Source organism: Anomalospiza imberbis, chromosome 2 (genome assembly GCF_031753505.1).
Source record: "Anomalospiza imberbis isolate Cuckoo-Finch-1a 21T00152 chromosome 2, ASM3175350v1, whole genome shotgun sequence".
Classification (NCBI taxonomy): Eukaryota; Metazoa; Chordata; class Aves; order Passeriformes; family Viduidae; genus Anomalospiza; species Anomalospiza imberbis.
Genome location: NC_089682.1, coordinates 83,034,993 through 83,052,192, shown reverse-complemented (window position 1 = coordinate 83,052,192; position 17,200 = coordinate 83,034,993). Strand labels below are relative to the sequence as shown.

At 46.5% G+C, this 17,200-nt stretch overlaps 1 protein-coding gene across 1 annotated transcript in view; it reads left to right on the top strand.

Moving 5' to 3' along the window:
- The first annotated feature begins 1,855 nt into the window (after positions 1–1,855).
- Positions 1,856–17,200, top strand: part of FOXO1 (forkhead box O1) — a 61,308-nt gene continuing 45,963 nt past the window's right edge. The window contains exon 1 of the mRNA XM_068182075.1: positions 1,856–2,730. Coding sequence (XP_068038176.1) covers positions 2,122–2,730 — 609 coding nt within the window. The 5' untranslated portion in view covers positions 1,856–2,121. The remainder of the gene's footprint in view (positions 2,731–17,200) is intronic.

The window sequence follows — 17,200 nt, the reverse complement described above, 5'->3', positions numbered from 1 at the left end:
GCTTCTCCAAGGCAGGGTGCTCTCCCTTATTGCAGGGCAACTACTGCAGCCGAGTTGTGTAACACTGCCACATAAAGCTGTTCCAAGCTGAAACGTGGCATGAAAGTTATTAGGTTGAACTGGGACTACTTTGCTTGCTTTTATTTTCTTTTTTTTTCTTAAACTAAAAAAAAAAAAGCCTGAAAAAAGGTGTTTTCTAAAATCTGTGGGCTAAGCAATATATATTTGTGGGTTGAATCCTTTAAAGGATTTACAAAACATAGAAATGACTTAAAGGCAAAGCAACTCCAAAATCTGATGAGCAGCCAACCTATAATAAGGTATAATCACCTTTGGCATTTGGTAAAATAAACATGACAAAACCAGTGCTTTAAAATGTGATCAGTTACTGTGCACTTATGTATATTTTGCACAAACTGTATAGTTAGGTGTCACCGCGTATCTTAAAAGCATTTTCATAATAGACAGCATGAGTATCTAGATGTATGATCTGACACTAAATTACATGCCGTGGCCTAAAGCCAGTCTTGGTATTCTCTCCCTTTCATTATTGTTACTCATTTTCAGAAAATATTTTATAGGAACAATGAACTGCATTTAAATAACATTAACACTTTCTGCCTTGATGCAGAGAGGAGGGAAGGGTAACAGGTTTTCTGGCTCAGTTTTGACAGTTACCCAGCTCTGGCGGTTCAATGACATGCAACGTCAAATGCCATGGCTGGTTGTGAATTTTGTGACTTACGAAGCCATGTCTGAAGTATGTTTTTTAAAAGCACTCCTCCTACTGAAAACAAAACAGATTTTCTAAAATGTAGAGTTTGCCAGTTTGAACAAGGTGTTGAGTTGTGTCTCATCCTTGGGATTATTTCCCTAGTTTAAGCAAATGTCTTCTTTTTAAGTTTAAACAGAATAACACTTCTGTGTTAAGTCGAACATACACACACACACACATATCTATCTATCTATCTATCTATCTATCTATCTATCTATCTTTGTTTGTTGATGGGCAGGGGAGTCAGAGGCGATGCGTCCTGTGACTGCTGCCTCATTGAAAGGGAAGGATATAAACCTTAATGAATTTAGTAGCCCTAGGGTTTGCCGGGAAAAATATGAAGTATGTTCAATAGTTGACTTAGGATGAAATTATCCCGTGCTCCGTGCCTGCTCACGGAATAAAACACCAGCTCACGGCATGAAAACATGCTCAGCCGAAAGGGAGATTTATCGCTTCGGGAGGTGCAGACACTTCTTGGCGAGGAGCCGGCCAGGGAAGGAGGGAGGGAAGGGGGAGCGAGGCAGGGCAGCTGTCGCACCCCCGGTCCGGTATGCGGGGCTGCCAGGGCTCCCGCGGGGCGGGCAGCCGGGCGGCAGCAGAGCTCCGCACGGAGCCAGCGCTGCCGGGATGCCGGTGCGAGCGGGGAGCCGCCCCCCCGCTCCCGCAGCCACCCCGCTGCAGCGAGGGACGCTCCCAGGTCCCCGCTCATCCCCGGCGGCGACCCGCACCGGGCCCGTCGATGCGGGCGGCGGGATCCGGCCGGCAGCGACTGAGGTAGAAACACTCGCGGGGGAATTTTCCGTGGCCACCCACCCGCGGCTCGCCGTGCGAGCACTTACTGCCTTTGGGCAGCCCCGGCCGCGGGGGGCACCGCCGCCCGCCCGCTCGCCCCTTCTCTCCCCGCTGCGCCGCCGGGAAACAAAAACCACCCAGAAACAGCACGGGGGGCACCGGCACCCTCCTGCCAAAGCAGCCCCGCGGCGGGAGGCGGGCGGCGGCGCGGCGCTGCCATTGGCGCGGCGCGGGCCGTCCCTCCCCGCCGGGAGGAGGAGGAGGAGGAGGAGGGTGGCTGGAGGCGGGCCCGCGCGGGGCGGTCGCTCCAGTCGGTGCGCGCTGGGCAGCCGGGTTGCTGCTGTTGCAGTTGCAGTGGAGTGCAGGGATCCGGGAGCCGGCCAGGGGCAGGGTTTAGGGCGGCGGGGCCGGGAGGTCAGGCCGGAGGTCTAGGGCGGCGGGGCCAGGAGAATTGGCGGTAGCGCCGTCGGGGCCGCGCCGATCCGCGCCCGGAGCCTGCATGGGGCGGCGGCGCTGAGCCCAAGCCGCCCCGCTCCCGCCGCGCTCCCGCCATGGCCGAAGCACCGCAGCTGGTGGACATCGACCCCGACTTCGAGCCGCTACCGCGGCCGCGCTCCTGTACCTGGCCTCTGCCGCGGCCGGAGTTCAACCCCCCCAGCTCGGCCACTTCCAGCCCGGCGCCGTCGTGCGGCGGGCAGCCCGATGGGGCGGCCGGAGCCGCGGCCGGGGCCGGGGCCGCCGCCTCGGGAGCGCTGAGCGCCGACTTCATCAGCAACCTCAGCCTGCTAGAGGAGAGCGAGGACTTCGCGCCGCTGCCCCCCGCCGCCGCCGCCCCCCCGGAGGCTGCCGCCTGCCGCTGCGGGGACTTCCCGGCGCCCGAGGCCGGCTGCCGCCTCCACCCGCCGGGACCGCCGCCGGTGCCTCCGGTGCCGCCGCCCGTGGCCGGTCTGTCACCGGGCCCCGTGCCCGGGCAGCCCCGCAAGAGCAGCTCGTCGCGGCGCAACGCGTGGGGCAACCTGTCCTACGCAGACCTCATCACCAAGGCCATCGAGAGCTCCCCCGAGAAGCGGCTCACCCTCTCCCAGATCTACGAGTGGATGGTCAAGAGCGTCCCTTACTTCAAGGATAAGGGCGACAGCAACAGCTCGGCCGGCTGGAAGGTAAGATGTGGGTGGTGGGGGACGCCCCGTCGGAGGGGGGTCCCGCCAGGCTCTGCCGCCCCCGGGCATAGCCGCGGCGCTGCAGGCAGCTGGGCACGCCGCCTTCCCCGGCTGCGTGATGCCCGCCGCGCAGCCTGCTGTGCTCCGGCTCCGCGCTTTCAGTTTGACCTCACATTTCTTTTTTTCATCTTTCCAAAGGGAGAACTCCTAAGGGAGAAAAGCGTTCTTGCCCTCCTGCCGCTGGGGCGCTGGAGGGACCGGGGCCGCCCCCCTGCTCTCCGCCTCCCCCAGCCCTGCCCCGCCGAAAGCAAAAGTTCACGCGGTGTCACGGCGCCGTCCCCGGGCAAAGCCGGCAGGAGCGGCGCCGCCTCCTGCTGCCCGGGGCGGCCGGCGGGGCCCGGGGTAAGCACCCGAGTGCCGGGGGTGCCGCGGGAGCTCTGCCGCGGCCCCGGCGCTGACCGGCCCCGGAACGCGGCCGGTCCGTGCCGCCGTCCACCCTGGCGCTGCAGGGCTTTGCCTTCGGGCGGTGGAGCGAGGACAGAGGCAAACAGGGATGGGGAAAGAGCGGAGGCAGAACAAGGGTTGCAGAAATACCGTGTGTTTAATGAGTAAGCCGCAGTATTTGACCTGATGGCTTTGTTAAACTTGAGTTGCGGGAGCGCCTTTCTTGCATTACGTGGTGGGACGGAGCTCCCTCTCTCCCGCGGCGCAGTCCCTGCCGTCTGAGCGGAGCAACCTGTTGACGGCCGGGATTTGTGCTCAGCCCGCGCCGGCCGGAGCCGCAGCCGGTGCTGCCTGGAGTCCCGCGGTGGGATCTCCGAGGGACCCGCTCGCCAGGTCCCGGGGGGCCCTCGGGCACCGGTGCCCCTCAGACAGCTGCGGGGCGAGCCAGGCGAAGCTGCGACTGGGGCTGTGCGGTCCCGGTGGCAAGCGCCAGGCGCATAGGACCCTCCAACTTTGCATCCCCGTGAGTGATGAAGGCTAAGCGCTGCTGCCAGCGAATCCTCTCTCCCCGAGGCCTCCGTCGAGAAAGTGTCACCCACCCGTGTCCCCGTGCGCGGCGTAGGCAGCGCCGAGTTTTGTGACACTGTTGCGTGAGAGCGTTGTCAGAACGAGCTTGTACCGTCTGCGTACAGGCAGAGCCTCCTCAGCCCTGCGAGGGATTAAACGATGGCAGTAAATGCGTGAGGTGCGAGCACCTAGCACGGCGTCAGCACACTCTGGTGTGTTCGGGATTTAGTTCCAGTTAGGGCCAATCAAACTCTTTGCTTCCCCTTCTAGTATTTGTATTATCTATCTCTGTTCTAGAAAAAAGTGTCAACTCAAATCCTGCGTTTATGTATTTTGAATCGCACAGCTAGGAATGTTTGTTACATCGGCTTTTTGTAAATTTCAATTTTTTTTAGAGGTAAGCAACATCCTGATAAGGAAACGCAGATTGATCTGTAACTCATTTTTAGCTGGAAGTTTTTAGGGCTTTTGAAAGTAGTTTGTTAGTTTCTATTGATATGTTTGACTAAAAAAAATTAAAGGATAATTGTCTGAAGACATCTGTCATGAAAAACTTTAATAGGAGTGAAGTGATTGATAGCTGACAGCTTTTAAATAAGGTAACTTGTCACTTGAAAGTGCTGCTTTTTATTCCAGTGGTATTTTAGTCTCCTTAAGTGCCTTTTCAGAATGAGTAGAAGAGAACTAAAAGCCAAACAAACCAAAATAAAATCAAATAGCTCCCAAATTCAGGCAAGCAAGTAAGAAACACTGATAGAGCTGTGTAACTTACTCGGCACTTCCTATTCCATTGCTGTTTGTGCCATGGTGCTTCAGCAAGGAAGGAGTCTCGCACACCTCCCTCTAACAGACTGAGCACGTCCTATGCCCACATACCTCTGCTGTCACAGGGAGAGCTGCTACTGGCATGTTTTTTGGCTGCAGTACCCTCTGGAAGAGTGCAGTACATAGCCTGCTGCTGCTGGTGGGTAAATACACATGGACTTTCCTTCCATAATTAAACAGTCACCTTGTTACACATCGAACACTTGTTACCCCCATCCTTTTGGCTGCATAACTGCCAGGCTGCTCTGAAAGTTGCATGCTTGCAGGTTTTAGCGCTTAAGCCAAGGAAGTGCAGAGTTTCTTTAACGCACTTTCAAGTTGAGTTACCAGCAGCCACTGGGTGTCAACGCTGCAAATGGCCTGGCCGAGGCGTGCAGCTCGTTTGCCTTGTTTATCACCAGTTCTCCACGGCTCAGTGTGAGTGAGGATTGCTTTTATTTTTTTCCAGTTTGGGAGCCGTTGGTTTGCCCGTGGTCTGGGGACCTGCTGTAGGCGTAGGGCTGGGAGCGAAGCCTGAGTCAGCCGAGGGCCCTGCAGAGGAGGAACATCGCTCCAGAGATGAGCACAGATTAGCGACTGCCTTTTCTGCTGACAGAGGGAGCGCGGCTTCGCCTCAGAGCCTGGCACTGACTTAGGGCTGGGAGTACACTGTGCGCTGCTGACGCAGGCTGGGAAATTGGGGGGAGGGGGGGGAATTTTTTTTTCTGTTAAGTAAAACTTCGAGACACTTCATCTTGTTGGGGTTTGCATGTTTGCAAGTGCAACAAGGCACCTTTCAGATTCTTCACAAAATACATGAAACACACAAGAACTGAAAAAGAACGTGCACTTTCTGCATAGTGGCAAGGTGATGTTTCTCAGGCAGAAGTTGAGGGCTGAGTGCTCTAGTGCTTGTGACTAGGTACTGCCTTGATTTAATACATGATGTCGAACTTCTTTTTCATTTTTCACTTAAGAAGGTTCAGAGGTGTCAACATTATCTGGTAGGAGCTCAAAACAGCATCCAAGCTCTTATGAATAAAATAATTAATATAAAAATGCCTTTTAAAATATGGGTATGAGCCAAAGGTATTAACATAAAATTATCAGTAACACAGAATTATTAAGTAGGTAAATTGTTCTCAGTTACACATACACAGTAATTTATTCCAGCTTTTCTTGTCACAAACTCTGCTTTATAAACGAATACCCTGTTGAACTCTAAGGGAGCAAAGTCTCCCATGACCCCCAGGGGGTGGCTGCATTGAATGAAGGACTGGGGATGTGCTCTGCCAGACGTGCTGCATTGTTGGTTGTGAATGAGTGCTGATAGTGACCTGTGCTGCTCAGAGAAAGCCGAAGCAAGAACAAGATTTGCTGTAGAGATAAGAAAGAAATTGTTGTGAAAGTTACATGGAAGAACGAGACTTTTCTGGTAGTACAGTAGTCAAATAGAAGCAACATTTTGCCTTACTGTGATAGTGGGAGACCCAAGGCTTAAAACAGAAGAGGCAAGAACTCTACTGCAGCTGTAGATAACTATTTTTTGACACAAATATGATAGCTTTTTGGCTAATTATCATATATAAAATATAAAACATCTCTGTGATGTGCGTATGTCATGATGTCTTTGCTTTATGGCAAGTGTTGAGATTTATTGTAAAGGAGCTGTCAGAGTTAAGCTTCCTTGAATGGTCTCATCCTTTCAGTCTGCTTTTGAAAATGGGTTCAAATAAAACACTGTAACATTTTTGAACAGGAAACATGGAGTTTTGGTGTCACTCATCCGGAGGTGGATGTGTTGTTGATTTTTCATAGTGGCATATGTTAAGGTCCCATGGGCACATACACCTCCTTGACTTCTAGTCCCAAGGAAGCTTGTTCACCTAAATTCCTTTGCTGTCATTGTTGGAGGAATGAGAATAGATATCTAGCTACAGAGGGATGAATGGTTGTAAGCCTGAAAGCCTGAGGACAAAACAGGTGTGGCACAGGTGCTTTGGGTGGCCTTATCATAGGAGCACTCTGTGGTCAGCACTATTCTGTAGTGAATTGGTCTTCCTGCAAAATTAATTCTGGGTTGTTCTGATTGTGTTGTATTTGGTTTGAAAATCACATGTACTGAAAAACATTAAAAATGCTGAAAAAAATCAAGAATAATTTTCACTGAATTTTTTCAAAGTTTTTGAAGCTAGATCAGTGAACAGTTTAAATTATGGAAATTCAGATGATTTATTTAAATTGAAATGAGTACATAGAAAATCACAGAGTCATGGAATGGTTGGGATTGGAAGGGACCTTAAAGATAATTTTTGTGAGGTTTTTCTTACGATTTTTTTTTTGGTGGGAAAAATCACAATTGAAGATTGCCTTTAACTCAGCCTGTGTATTCCCTCAGTACTGGTTACATACCTGTGGGCATTTACTTCTGTCCCTTAAGATGCCTCCCTCCCCAGGTGATCTGTGATGAATTTTGTAGCATTTTGTTTGTCAGTCTGGTTGCTGAAATGGGTTTTAAATATTGGGGAAACACTGCTCTTGGTGATGATAGGTTGTGCTTCAGAAATTAAGTGCATTGGAAAGAGTCTCATTTTGAAGAGCAGCATCTCTGCTGCTCCATAGAGAGCTTCAGCATGAGTTGAATTGATCTGTGAAGATAAGTGATATTCACATTTAAGTATTCTAAATTTACTTAGTAAACATTAATCATGTGTGTTTATCAAACAAAGGTGCATCATTCCTGCACTGTCATTTATGATATGCAGGTATCTAAAGTGAGCAGTGCAGCATCATGAGGTTTCTTGGTAGGTCTCCATTCCTAACGGAGAAGGAATAAAAAGAGTTAAGGTGCTTTTATGGGATTGGTTATTATCTTCTAAGATCTCCATTAAGCCCCATGCTTGTTCTAGATTTCTATAGTGGACACTGGTCTTTACTGAATTGCTTAAAATGATACCTAAAGAGGCACATGTTAAGTTTTGAAGCGCTTCTGAAATGAATGGTGAATGCTTAGCAATGCTTTGGTTTGTGGCAGATGGGACCAGAAGTGGCTCTATCTTTAAAAATGTAGTAACTTAAAAACTCCTGGGACTCTGACAGCTTCTGCATCAGACAGAGATTAGGAATTGCTGGAGGAGTGGAGGGCAGCACTCAGTTTGCTCAGATGACTTACTGAGCTGTTAAAGGCATCTTGCATCACTGCACAATATCAATATGTTCTAGTTCTGTTTGAACATATGTCTTATTCTAGAGTTAATTAAACTTAAAGGTACACGTCTTCTCTTGTTCTAGTCTTAGAAACATGGTTTTTGGGAATTCGGAGAATCCATGCAGTTGGAAGTGCATTCAGTTCTGTTGATACTTCAAGGGAGCATGCCAGGGATGGCTGTGATTGCATTTCTAAGTAGCCCGTGTTTCTCCAAGTGCTTTACTGGTGTGTGCAAAGTAGGCTCATGTTGGTGTGAGTGTATGGGACTCCTTTTTAGCTTTGTCAGGGCTGTTGCTGTGTAGGTCCATGGGGTGTAGCTTCTCGGGCCTGGCACATGCGTACTTGAGAGATTGTGCTGGGAACACGGTCTCTGAAATAGTACATATTCAGATTTAAGTTTGGACTGATTACCAGAAAAGTGCTTGCAAGCAGAGGTGCCCTTAGCCATAATATTTGCTGACTAAATTATATCTTCTAGTTGTGCTCTGTAATATATGAGAATTCTTATTTTATTAGCATCTTAATTTTTTTTTGGTATCTCTTTCTCAAAGACCACTTAGTGCCAGGACTTCATGGTGCTTCTGTACCAGGATGTAAAATGATGAAGTGACTGGGCTCTGCTTCTTGCATGTTGATGTCTCTCTTAGAAAATGTTAGAAATGCCCCTCCTTTAATTTAGTTGCTACCAGAATGAAATTTTCATCGCATGCAGAAATTGGGAAATTAAAACTTTTTTTTAATGAAATGAGCGGTGTGCATATGTGTAGGAGTGATGCGTGTGAGCAGCCTTTGTGCTGTCCATTGAAACTGTGGTTCTGGAGAAAGTTGAAAGTGCATAAGGCTGCTTTAGTGCTGCAGTGCTCTGTACCTCCCAGGATTTGTTTATATGTGACCTGTTCAAATTTATACAGCACTTTTTTTTTTTTTTTTTGGGAAGGAGTGCTCTGGAGCATTGGAGTACGGCCATTAATTTTTGTAGGAGAAACTCAGAAGTGCAAAGTGCATGCTTTTTCCCCTTCCTGAATAAGGGGTATACAGGTAATTCAGAATGTGGACTCTATCTGTCAATTTACTGTTGGCAGTCTCACTTGCAATGCCAAGGTAGCAACTTCTTCAGTTTTCTTGTGCTTAACTCCAGAAACTGTGACGTGGGTGGGGTTTCACTTACCCATCACTGACTTTTCAAACTGTGCAGTTAGATAAGACTGAAGCAACTTGCTATAAATGTGGTGACTTGTTAAACCACATTTATTGTGCAAATGAGCTTACATCCTGCAAGATCAGCAGAAATGCTTGGTGTTTGCCTGGATGGAAATTAATTAAAATTTGGCGACGGAAATTAAAGGAATGGATTTGGTGCTCATTGTGTTATATGAATCTGCCTTTCAGTTCCCACAGTGGGAATTAGCACAGTTGTAAATGTTTTTTTGGCATATGTGAGTTCTAAGTCAGTGCTAAGTTCTGGCATCCATAGCCTTCTTAGATTTTTACTGCCCTTTAATATGTATTAAATATATGTGAAGTCGCTAATGGGAGTAAGGATACTAACAATCCAAAAATACACTGTTATGGTGGTGGTGTAGGCTTATTTCCTTGTAGCTTGCATTTGCTTAAAACTGATATGAGTTAATCTGCTAATTTGATTGTAATTGTTAGAATTAAAAAAAAACAGGTACTGGTTCCATACATATGGAACATATCCAGATTTGAATTTTGATTGCCAAAATCATACTTAAAGACTGTGATCTTTAGTGTTTGCCAACTAAATTAGATCTTATAGCAATGCTTTGCAATATATAGAAACTCCTAATTAGATATTCAAAAAATGAAGATACTGTTACTCAGACATGCTTCATAGCAGGCCTCCGCAGTTCTACCCTGTCAGGATGTGAAAGGATTATATGCTCTGTTCTCCTGCTCACTGTTAAACGTGTTGATTTCTCTTTCCAAAAATAAGCTCCTCAAATCTGAACCTTTCGATTGAATGTAATTATTTGCCAGCCCCCAATCCCTTCTCCCAGAAAACCTTGGTCTCTGAAGGCGTGCTGGTGGTGCTCTGGGGCAAGAGAGATTATATGTGCTGTTGTCTACACCTGGGAAAGTGCAGTAAGCAGGTGTAATTCATACCTGTTGGTTGGACCCTCTCTTTCCTTGCCCCTTGGCACTGTTCCCCTGCACTACTGCCCTGCCAGGCTCCAGCATCCGAGCACTGCGGGGCTGAGGGCTGCTCCCAGTGCCCCTGGCTGCGGGTACTGGTGTTGGGAGGTGTGAGCACAAGGCTGGGTAGGGGAGCCTGGAGCCTGGCTTCTGCCCCAATGCTGGCAGGGTGCTGCTGTGCAGATTTCAGGGGGTGTTCCAGCCGGGACCTGGCAGCTGCCTGGCGCAGGAGCAGAGCCCGCCGGCGCAGTCCTGCCGAAATGCTTCCGTCTGCCAGGCCCCTTTGTGGGTACTCTGCTGCTTACTGCTCAGGTGCGCAGAGGAGGTCAGGGAAAGTAATCATCTTTCCTCTTTGCAGTTACCAGAGAAGTTTGTAGTGATTCACCGAATAGATTTCTCACTAGTTAGATCAGTTAAGGTACATCCCTTGGCCTCTCCAGAGCATACCATGCTGCCTTTGCTCCTCAGTAAGATCTTTCAATGTCTCTGGAGGTTCAGGTGAGGGAAGCAATGCTTGTGCTAACTTGGAGGATTTAAACTGAAAAAGAGTACATTTAGATCAGATATTGGGAAGAAATTTTTACTGTGAGGATGGTGAGGCACTGGCACAGTTTGCCGTGAAAAGTTGGGGATGCCCCATCCCTGGAAGTGTTCAAGGCCAGGGACTTTGAGCAACCTGGTCTAGTGGAAAGTGTCCCTGCCTGTGGTGGTGGGATTGGAATCTGATTAATGTTAAGGTCCCTTCCAACCCAAATAATTTTATGAATCCATGAGACATTCTTTCAAGGTAAATAATGTTTATTGATTAGATTCATTATTATTATTACCACTAATTTATTTTAGCTTGATTATTACTTCTACTGATTTTTTAAATGATGTGGTGTTAAGGAAGGTTAAGTTACCAGAGCCATGTCAGGCTTAGATATTTGCAGTTGCTGCTTCGCTTGTTGTGCTTCACTCCTGCTTCATTGAGATGAGCTGATGGATCTGCAGCTCAAACCAGAAGCTATTTGAAATTCAGGATGAGGATGCAGCCTCATGTGTGATCTGATCAAATTGTAGTACATAAATTAAACATAAATAAAAATGCTCTACACACTTCTATCTAGCTAGATATATTTAGATTTTGATTAATAGTTAGAAATCTATAGTGGAGAAAGATAACAAAAAAAAAAACCCAAAAAACCACACTTTGGTTTTTTAGATGTGAAAACCCAGAGTGTGGGTTCATAGTTTTTATGGTATCTTGGCCTTGCCATCATTGGGATGGTATTAAGGCAGACCTGGAAAGCAATTTTATGTTTTAAATGCTTGGAAACCTCAGAGATGGATGGAGAGAGCTGAACCAGGATCTTTCCCTTTTGGCTTAAATTGGGGGATTAATTTTATTGCCTTTTTCTCCTTTTTCCTAGATGAATATGTGCAGCCTCTGAGTAAAACTATGGTGCCAGGTTTTTATGGCTGAGGGTTTACCTTTGTCTCAAGAGCTGAGCATCTCTCCTGACACTGTGTGTGTCCTGGCTGTTAGGGTTTTAATGCTGATCTAAGGTCTGGTCCCAGGTATTGTTTGTGTTTTGTGTCCTCCTTATGCACAAATGTAGTAAATCCACTAAACGCTGCCCTGAAATACAAACGAAGATGGGAGTTTAAAGCAGTATTTTAAAGTGCAGCCTGTTGCAATTGATTTTGGGAAAAATCAAAAGATAGTATCTTAATGCAGACTTCTCCATGCTTGTTAGGAGCTTGAGTCACTCTTGAATAATCCAGTTTGTACAGTCTATGAAAACCTGATACTGCACTCTTGCCTATTTCTTCTTTACAGTTCTGTGGCAATGACATAGTCATAAACATTAAAAGGAGAAACCATAATCTTCTCTGCTTGCAGCCCAAGCCAACGCTAGTCATCCCCTGATGCTATGAAGTCATTCTTTGCTTTGAGGTTTCTAACTAAAACTCTGTTCTAAATGTCTGCTCTGTGTGAGCAGTAGAGGCATTAGGGATGGAGTCCTGGTGCCCTCCCCACTGCCTTTGACCTCTCTTCAGACCATCTTCCTTTGGCCAAGGTGACCACTCCTGCAAAATCCACATTTTCCCTTGATAGCGATCCCTCCTTCCCTCTTCTGGAGCTCTGGAACAGAAGATGTAAATGAATTTGCAGGGATTGCACAACCTAGTTATGCAACGAGTCTGACGTGGTAGCGTATACATATGTAGAAAATGTCTTTTTGAAGATATTGCATTAAGCACAGTTTCACCACCTTCCCCCCAAAGATGAGGGCAACTGCATTACTGGCTTCACCTGGTTAACCTACATATATAATGCACCAAATGCTCAGCTTCTGTTGACTGAGGATTATTGTTGATGGAGCAGAAAAATAAATTAGTTCTTGTGGACTGTTTATTTGGCAAGGAGTTTTTTAGCTTGGGGCCCAGAGCCCAGGCAATTAGACTACTCAGTCCTGGGGCAGTGGGCTGCACTCTAGTGAATTTTTTACTGTCAGCATAATCTGAATCACCTAAGAGTGTGTTTTGTTATTTTCAAATGAGTGATGGTGTTTCAGTTGGAGGCATCCTGTGCTAGTCCAAGAGGTCACTGAGTGAGTGCTCAGCATTCCTTGCATCTGGCAACCCAATTCCTTGCTTCCTATACTTTTTAATTTCTCTGGAAGAAGACATGCAGCACTGCTGACTCCTGTCTTTTGCATGAAGCAGGGGGACTCATGGTATGGTGCTTTTACTGCATTTTTGAATCAGGCTGCTTGGTAAGGCTGCCCTAACACTGAATGTGATGCAGGCATTCGTTTTGTCACTTCCCTGGCAAGTTACTCTGTGTGCCACGTGGGCTGATGCGTGTAATTACTGATACCTTGGGGCAAGGACAGACTTCCTGAGGTCCCTTCTTCCATGTTTTCCACTTTGCATTCAGCTACTGGGCTTGTGGAAAGTTGTTCTCCTAGCTAAGATGTGCAGTCTCTAGAAACTGAATCTCTCCCATCTCACCCGAAATGGCTGAGGCCATTGTTAATGTGATGTCCTGTGGCTCTTGGCCTGACTGTGGATGGTACATTTTTACTTTGGTGTGGGAAAATAAACCTTTTTGTGTCCCAGTTGCTTCCCTTCTGCAATAATTCCTTGTAGGTAGAACAAGTAAGTGATGTTATCTTCATGTGTACAGCTTCTTGCTGATTGAAAGGAAAATTCTGCAAACTAAGCAAGTAGACTGACCTGAAGACTCCTCATGACAACTGCCTACTTTTAGTTAACATTCAGAATATTTTTATCCTAGTTTACTCCTTAGAGGCTAATAGAGTGCTGCTAGAGTAATTTTCAGATGAATCATACCATCTGCCATGCATGCTTTGCTGTTTCAGCAGTAGGGAAGGAGAGGGAATATATGCATACAGTGGTTTGAAACAGTATGTTTGTATTCTCTGTAAAACTAATTTAAGTTTCAGAGGTTTTTCTTGTTTGTTTCCTTTTTTAAGTATTTGTTTGGATTTTTTTGTTTGTGTTTGTTTTTTTTTTCCCTACCAGGCATTTTATGTTTCTTGCTTTGACTATGAGTTCAACATGTGGCTCCAGCACTGATGCTGATCTGTTGGGTGGTCACTGCTAAACTTTGCAGAAGCACTCTGGACATGATCTGAATTGCTAGTGAGTTAATGTGGACCATTGCAAAGTCCTTTTCTGAAAACACAGTTCAAATGTTGAGCATTTGGGTTGCCAAACTGGACCAGCTAGAATTTGCACCCCTCTAAAAATAAAAGATAGTAATATAAAATCTGTAGAGCAGTAGAACTGAGGGGTTTAGCCTGAGATTTGGAAGGAAAGGTTGCTTGTGGAATGAGTTCTGTGTGGCTCCTGTTTAAGATTTCTCCCTCTAGGATCTGTCCCGAGCCAGGGGAGGAGTGTCCCCAGCATGCAGCTGTCCTACCTGTGAGAATGTGCAAAGAGGTGCTTCAAACTAAAAGTTCATAACCACACTGGATGTGTCACGTTCTGTGTTGAGTTTTGTCCAGAAGCAATTATCTGGGAGACTAGCCAATCTGTTAGTAAGGTTCATGGGTTTGGGTTTGGAGAGGGCTGGGATCATGATCTTGAGTTTGTATGTCAACCCTATTCCATCTTTGAGAACCAGGCTGTGATGTTAGATAATGCTTTAACTATTGCCAGGCAGAGTAAATTCTTCTGTTCTAATATGTTAAAAATCTTCCCTGACTGTCCCAAAGATCTTATTTTCTCATAAAATGATTTGCCTGATGAACCATTTGCACTGAAAAGTATGAATAGATTGCGTGCTTTGTTCATGTCTTTAAGCTTTTTCCAACAGTTTCAACTCATGTGCTTGGTATTAGTGCCCTGACAACTGTATTTAAAGAAACTGAAAGTAGAATATTGAAATGTGGAGAATTAAACTGTTTTCTTCCCTTTTCAAGCATTTCACAGAATCACAGAATAATGAGGTTGGAAGAGACCTCTAAGATCATCAAGTCCAACCTATGCCCTAACACCTCAACTAGACTATAGCACCAAGTGCCATGTCCAGTCTTTTTTTAAACACATGCAGAGATGTTGATTCTACCACCTCCCTGGGAAGACAATTCCAGAACTTTATTATTCTTTCAGTGAAAAATTTTTTCCTAATATCCAACCTATACCTTCCCTGATGTAGCTTGAGACTGTGTCCTCTTGTTCTGTCAGTTGCTGCCTGGTGGAAGAGACCGACCCCCACCTGTCTAGAACCTCCCTTCAGGAAGCTGTAAAGAGCAATAAGGTCACCTCTAAGCCTCCTCTTCTCCAGGCTAAACAACCCCAGTTGTTTAGTTTCTTCAAACGTTGCTAATAGGGCTTGTGTTCCAAGGCCCTCAGCAGCCTTGTTGCCCTCCTCTGGACATGCTCAAGCATCTCAACGTCCTTATTAAACTGAGGGGCCCAGAACTGGACACAGTACTCAAGGTGCAGCCTCACCAGCGCCGAGTACAGGGGGAGAATGACCTCCCTGCTTCTAGGGAGGAGGGAGGTCACACAATTAGGTCACACAATTCCTAATGAAGGCCAGGATGCCATTGGCGGTCTTGGCCACCAAGGCACACTGCTGCCTCATATTCAACCAGCTGTCGACCAGTACCCCCAGGTCCCTTTCCGCCTGAACACTGCCCAGCCACACTGTCCCCAGCTTGTAACATTGTAGGGCCATTTTGTACATTTTGCGGCCAAAATGTAGAACTTGGCACTTAGACTTATTAAACTTCGTACTGTTGGACTCTGCCCATCCATCCAACTGATCTAAGTCTCTCTGCAGAGCCCTCCTTCTGTCCAACAGATCAACACAAGCTCCCAGCTTAGTGTCATCTGCAAATTTACTAATGAAGGGCTTGATGCCCTCATCCATGCCGTCTATAAAAGTATTCACCCCCGCTCCTCAAGGGAATGATACGTCTGGTAAACTCCACTTAATTATGTGAGGTCAGTTGAAGGCTTGAGCAATAGCATGCTCTTTTTTTCAGGCAAGAAAGACAATTTTTAAATGCCAGGAATCAAAAGCCAGGACTGCTTGCCAATGGAGAGGAGTTGTTGCACCAGATATCGAGCTAACATGCAAGCAGATCTCTGCTACCCTTAGATGAGGATTGGTTTATGCCCTGAAGCAAACAGATTATTAACTCTTGTAATTTTATTTTAGCATGTTTAACAACAGATACTGTTGCTTATAAAACCCATTTAATCCTTTTTTAATCACTGCAAGTCATTCTTCCAGCAGTTATCTTGCAGGCATGGGTTCCAATGGTTAGTTATTTATTGAGCAAAACATAGCGAATGTCTGTTTGCCCATGTATATTTAAGTCATTATTTAATGCCTTGGATTCAAGTTTAAAATAAAAAAATGAAAAGAAAAAGAAAAAAACTTGGGCCTCTATTTCTATTGCCTTTCTTCCATCTTTAATCCCCAACTCTTCAAATACCTGCAGCATCCCCTTTCTTTTGTTCTTTATTCTTTGTATGCTTTCTGCTACATCCTTAATTCCCCTTCAGTTTTCCCTGGCTTTGGCTGTTGCTGATGTGAAACACCAGCAGATAATCCCAGCAGATTTTTATTAGCTTGGGCTTTGCTCTGCGCCTCAAGGCATTTATTGATAAATAGCAGCCTTGTATTATGGGATGTATAAACAGGAGCATGTGACTCCCCTTTGCGTTAGATTCGAGAACAGAGGGAATAGCAGTGGTGGTAGTGGCATGATGATGCTCTTAAAGGAAGCAGTGCCTTTTCTTAGAGACAAGGGTGCCATGGGAAAAAGGCTGGCAAACTTTCAGGTGTGCAGGAGGTTCTTCCTGTGTGAAATAAAAGTTGTCAACATCAAAAACTATATGGTTGAGAATAAATAGTTCCATTTTCAAAGATGATGAGAGCAAGAACATCGTTGGCAGGTGTAGAGCAGGGGCACCAGGGGAGGTGGAAGCCTGAATGGCTCTCCTAAGTGAGAGGGATGAAAGATGTTGGAGTTTTGAGAGGTGGGTAGAAGCAGAGGAAAAGAAAAACCTGCATAGTTACTGGTATAATTGCTTAACTTTTACCCGTGTTTCCTGTCTACTCCTGGGACAAGAGCTGGTATTTCCTGTGCTTTCCATTGCCAGCTAGCTGCCATGCTATACTGTGCAGGTGCTGCAGCCTGTCCTTCCGTAACCTGTCTGGAATGAAAGTGCACCAAACCTCTTAATTATCAAGTTATCATCCAGGAAGAGACAGAGGTAAGAAATAGCTGACTCCAAAAACCGCTTACCAGGTTAGGTGCCTTTAGCTAGGCATGATGTGTAAAAGTACCAGCACCTGGTGGATGCATGGCATACAACTCCCCCAGAAGGAAGGATGGAGAACCTCAAGCCTTTTCAGGTTTGTTGGTAAGTACTGGGATCTTTCAGCATCTTGCAAAAATCTGTCCTCTCTGTGCCAACCACTGGGATGCAATGCAGCAGTGCTGCCTTGTGTGTGAGGGTAATTTTGTGTTCTGTCTAGTGCGTGTCTGAAATGAGAGTGCGTGTCATAGAAATACAGAATTGTTCAGGCTGGAAAAGACCTTCATGTATCTGTATAGAAGCCACTTCTCAGCGCAGTGTGAAAGGTTACAAGTGAGAAGGAGACAGTGGTAGCCGTTATGTGATTCTGACTGTGGGAACTTAGTCTTTTGGCTCTGATTAAGCCAGTGTTTAGCGTCTGAAAGTATTTTTTCCTCTAACGTTGGGAGATCTGCTATTACAAGTGATTTTGCCATCGGGGCCGGATGGCATAAAGTG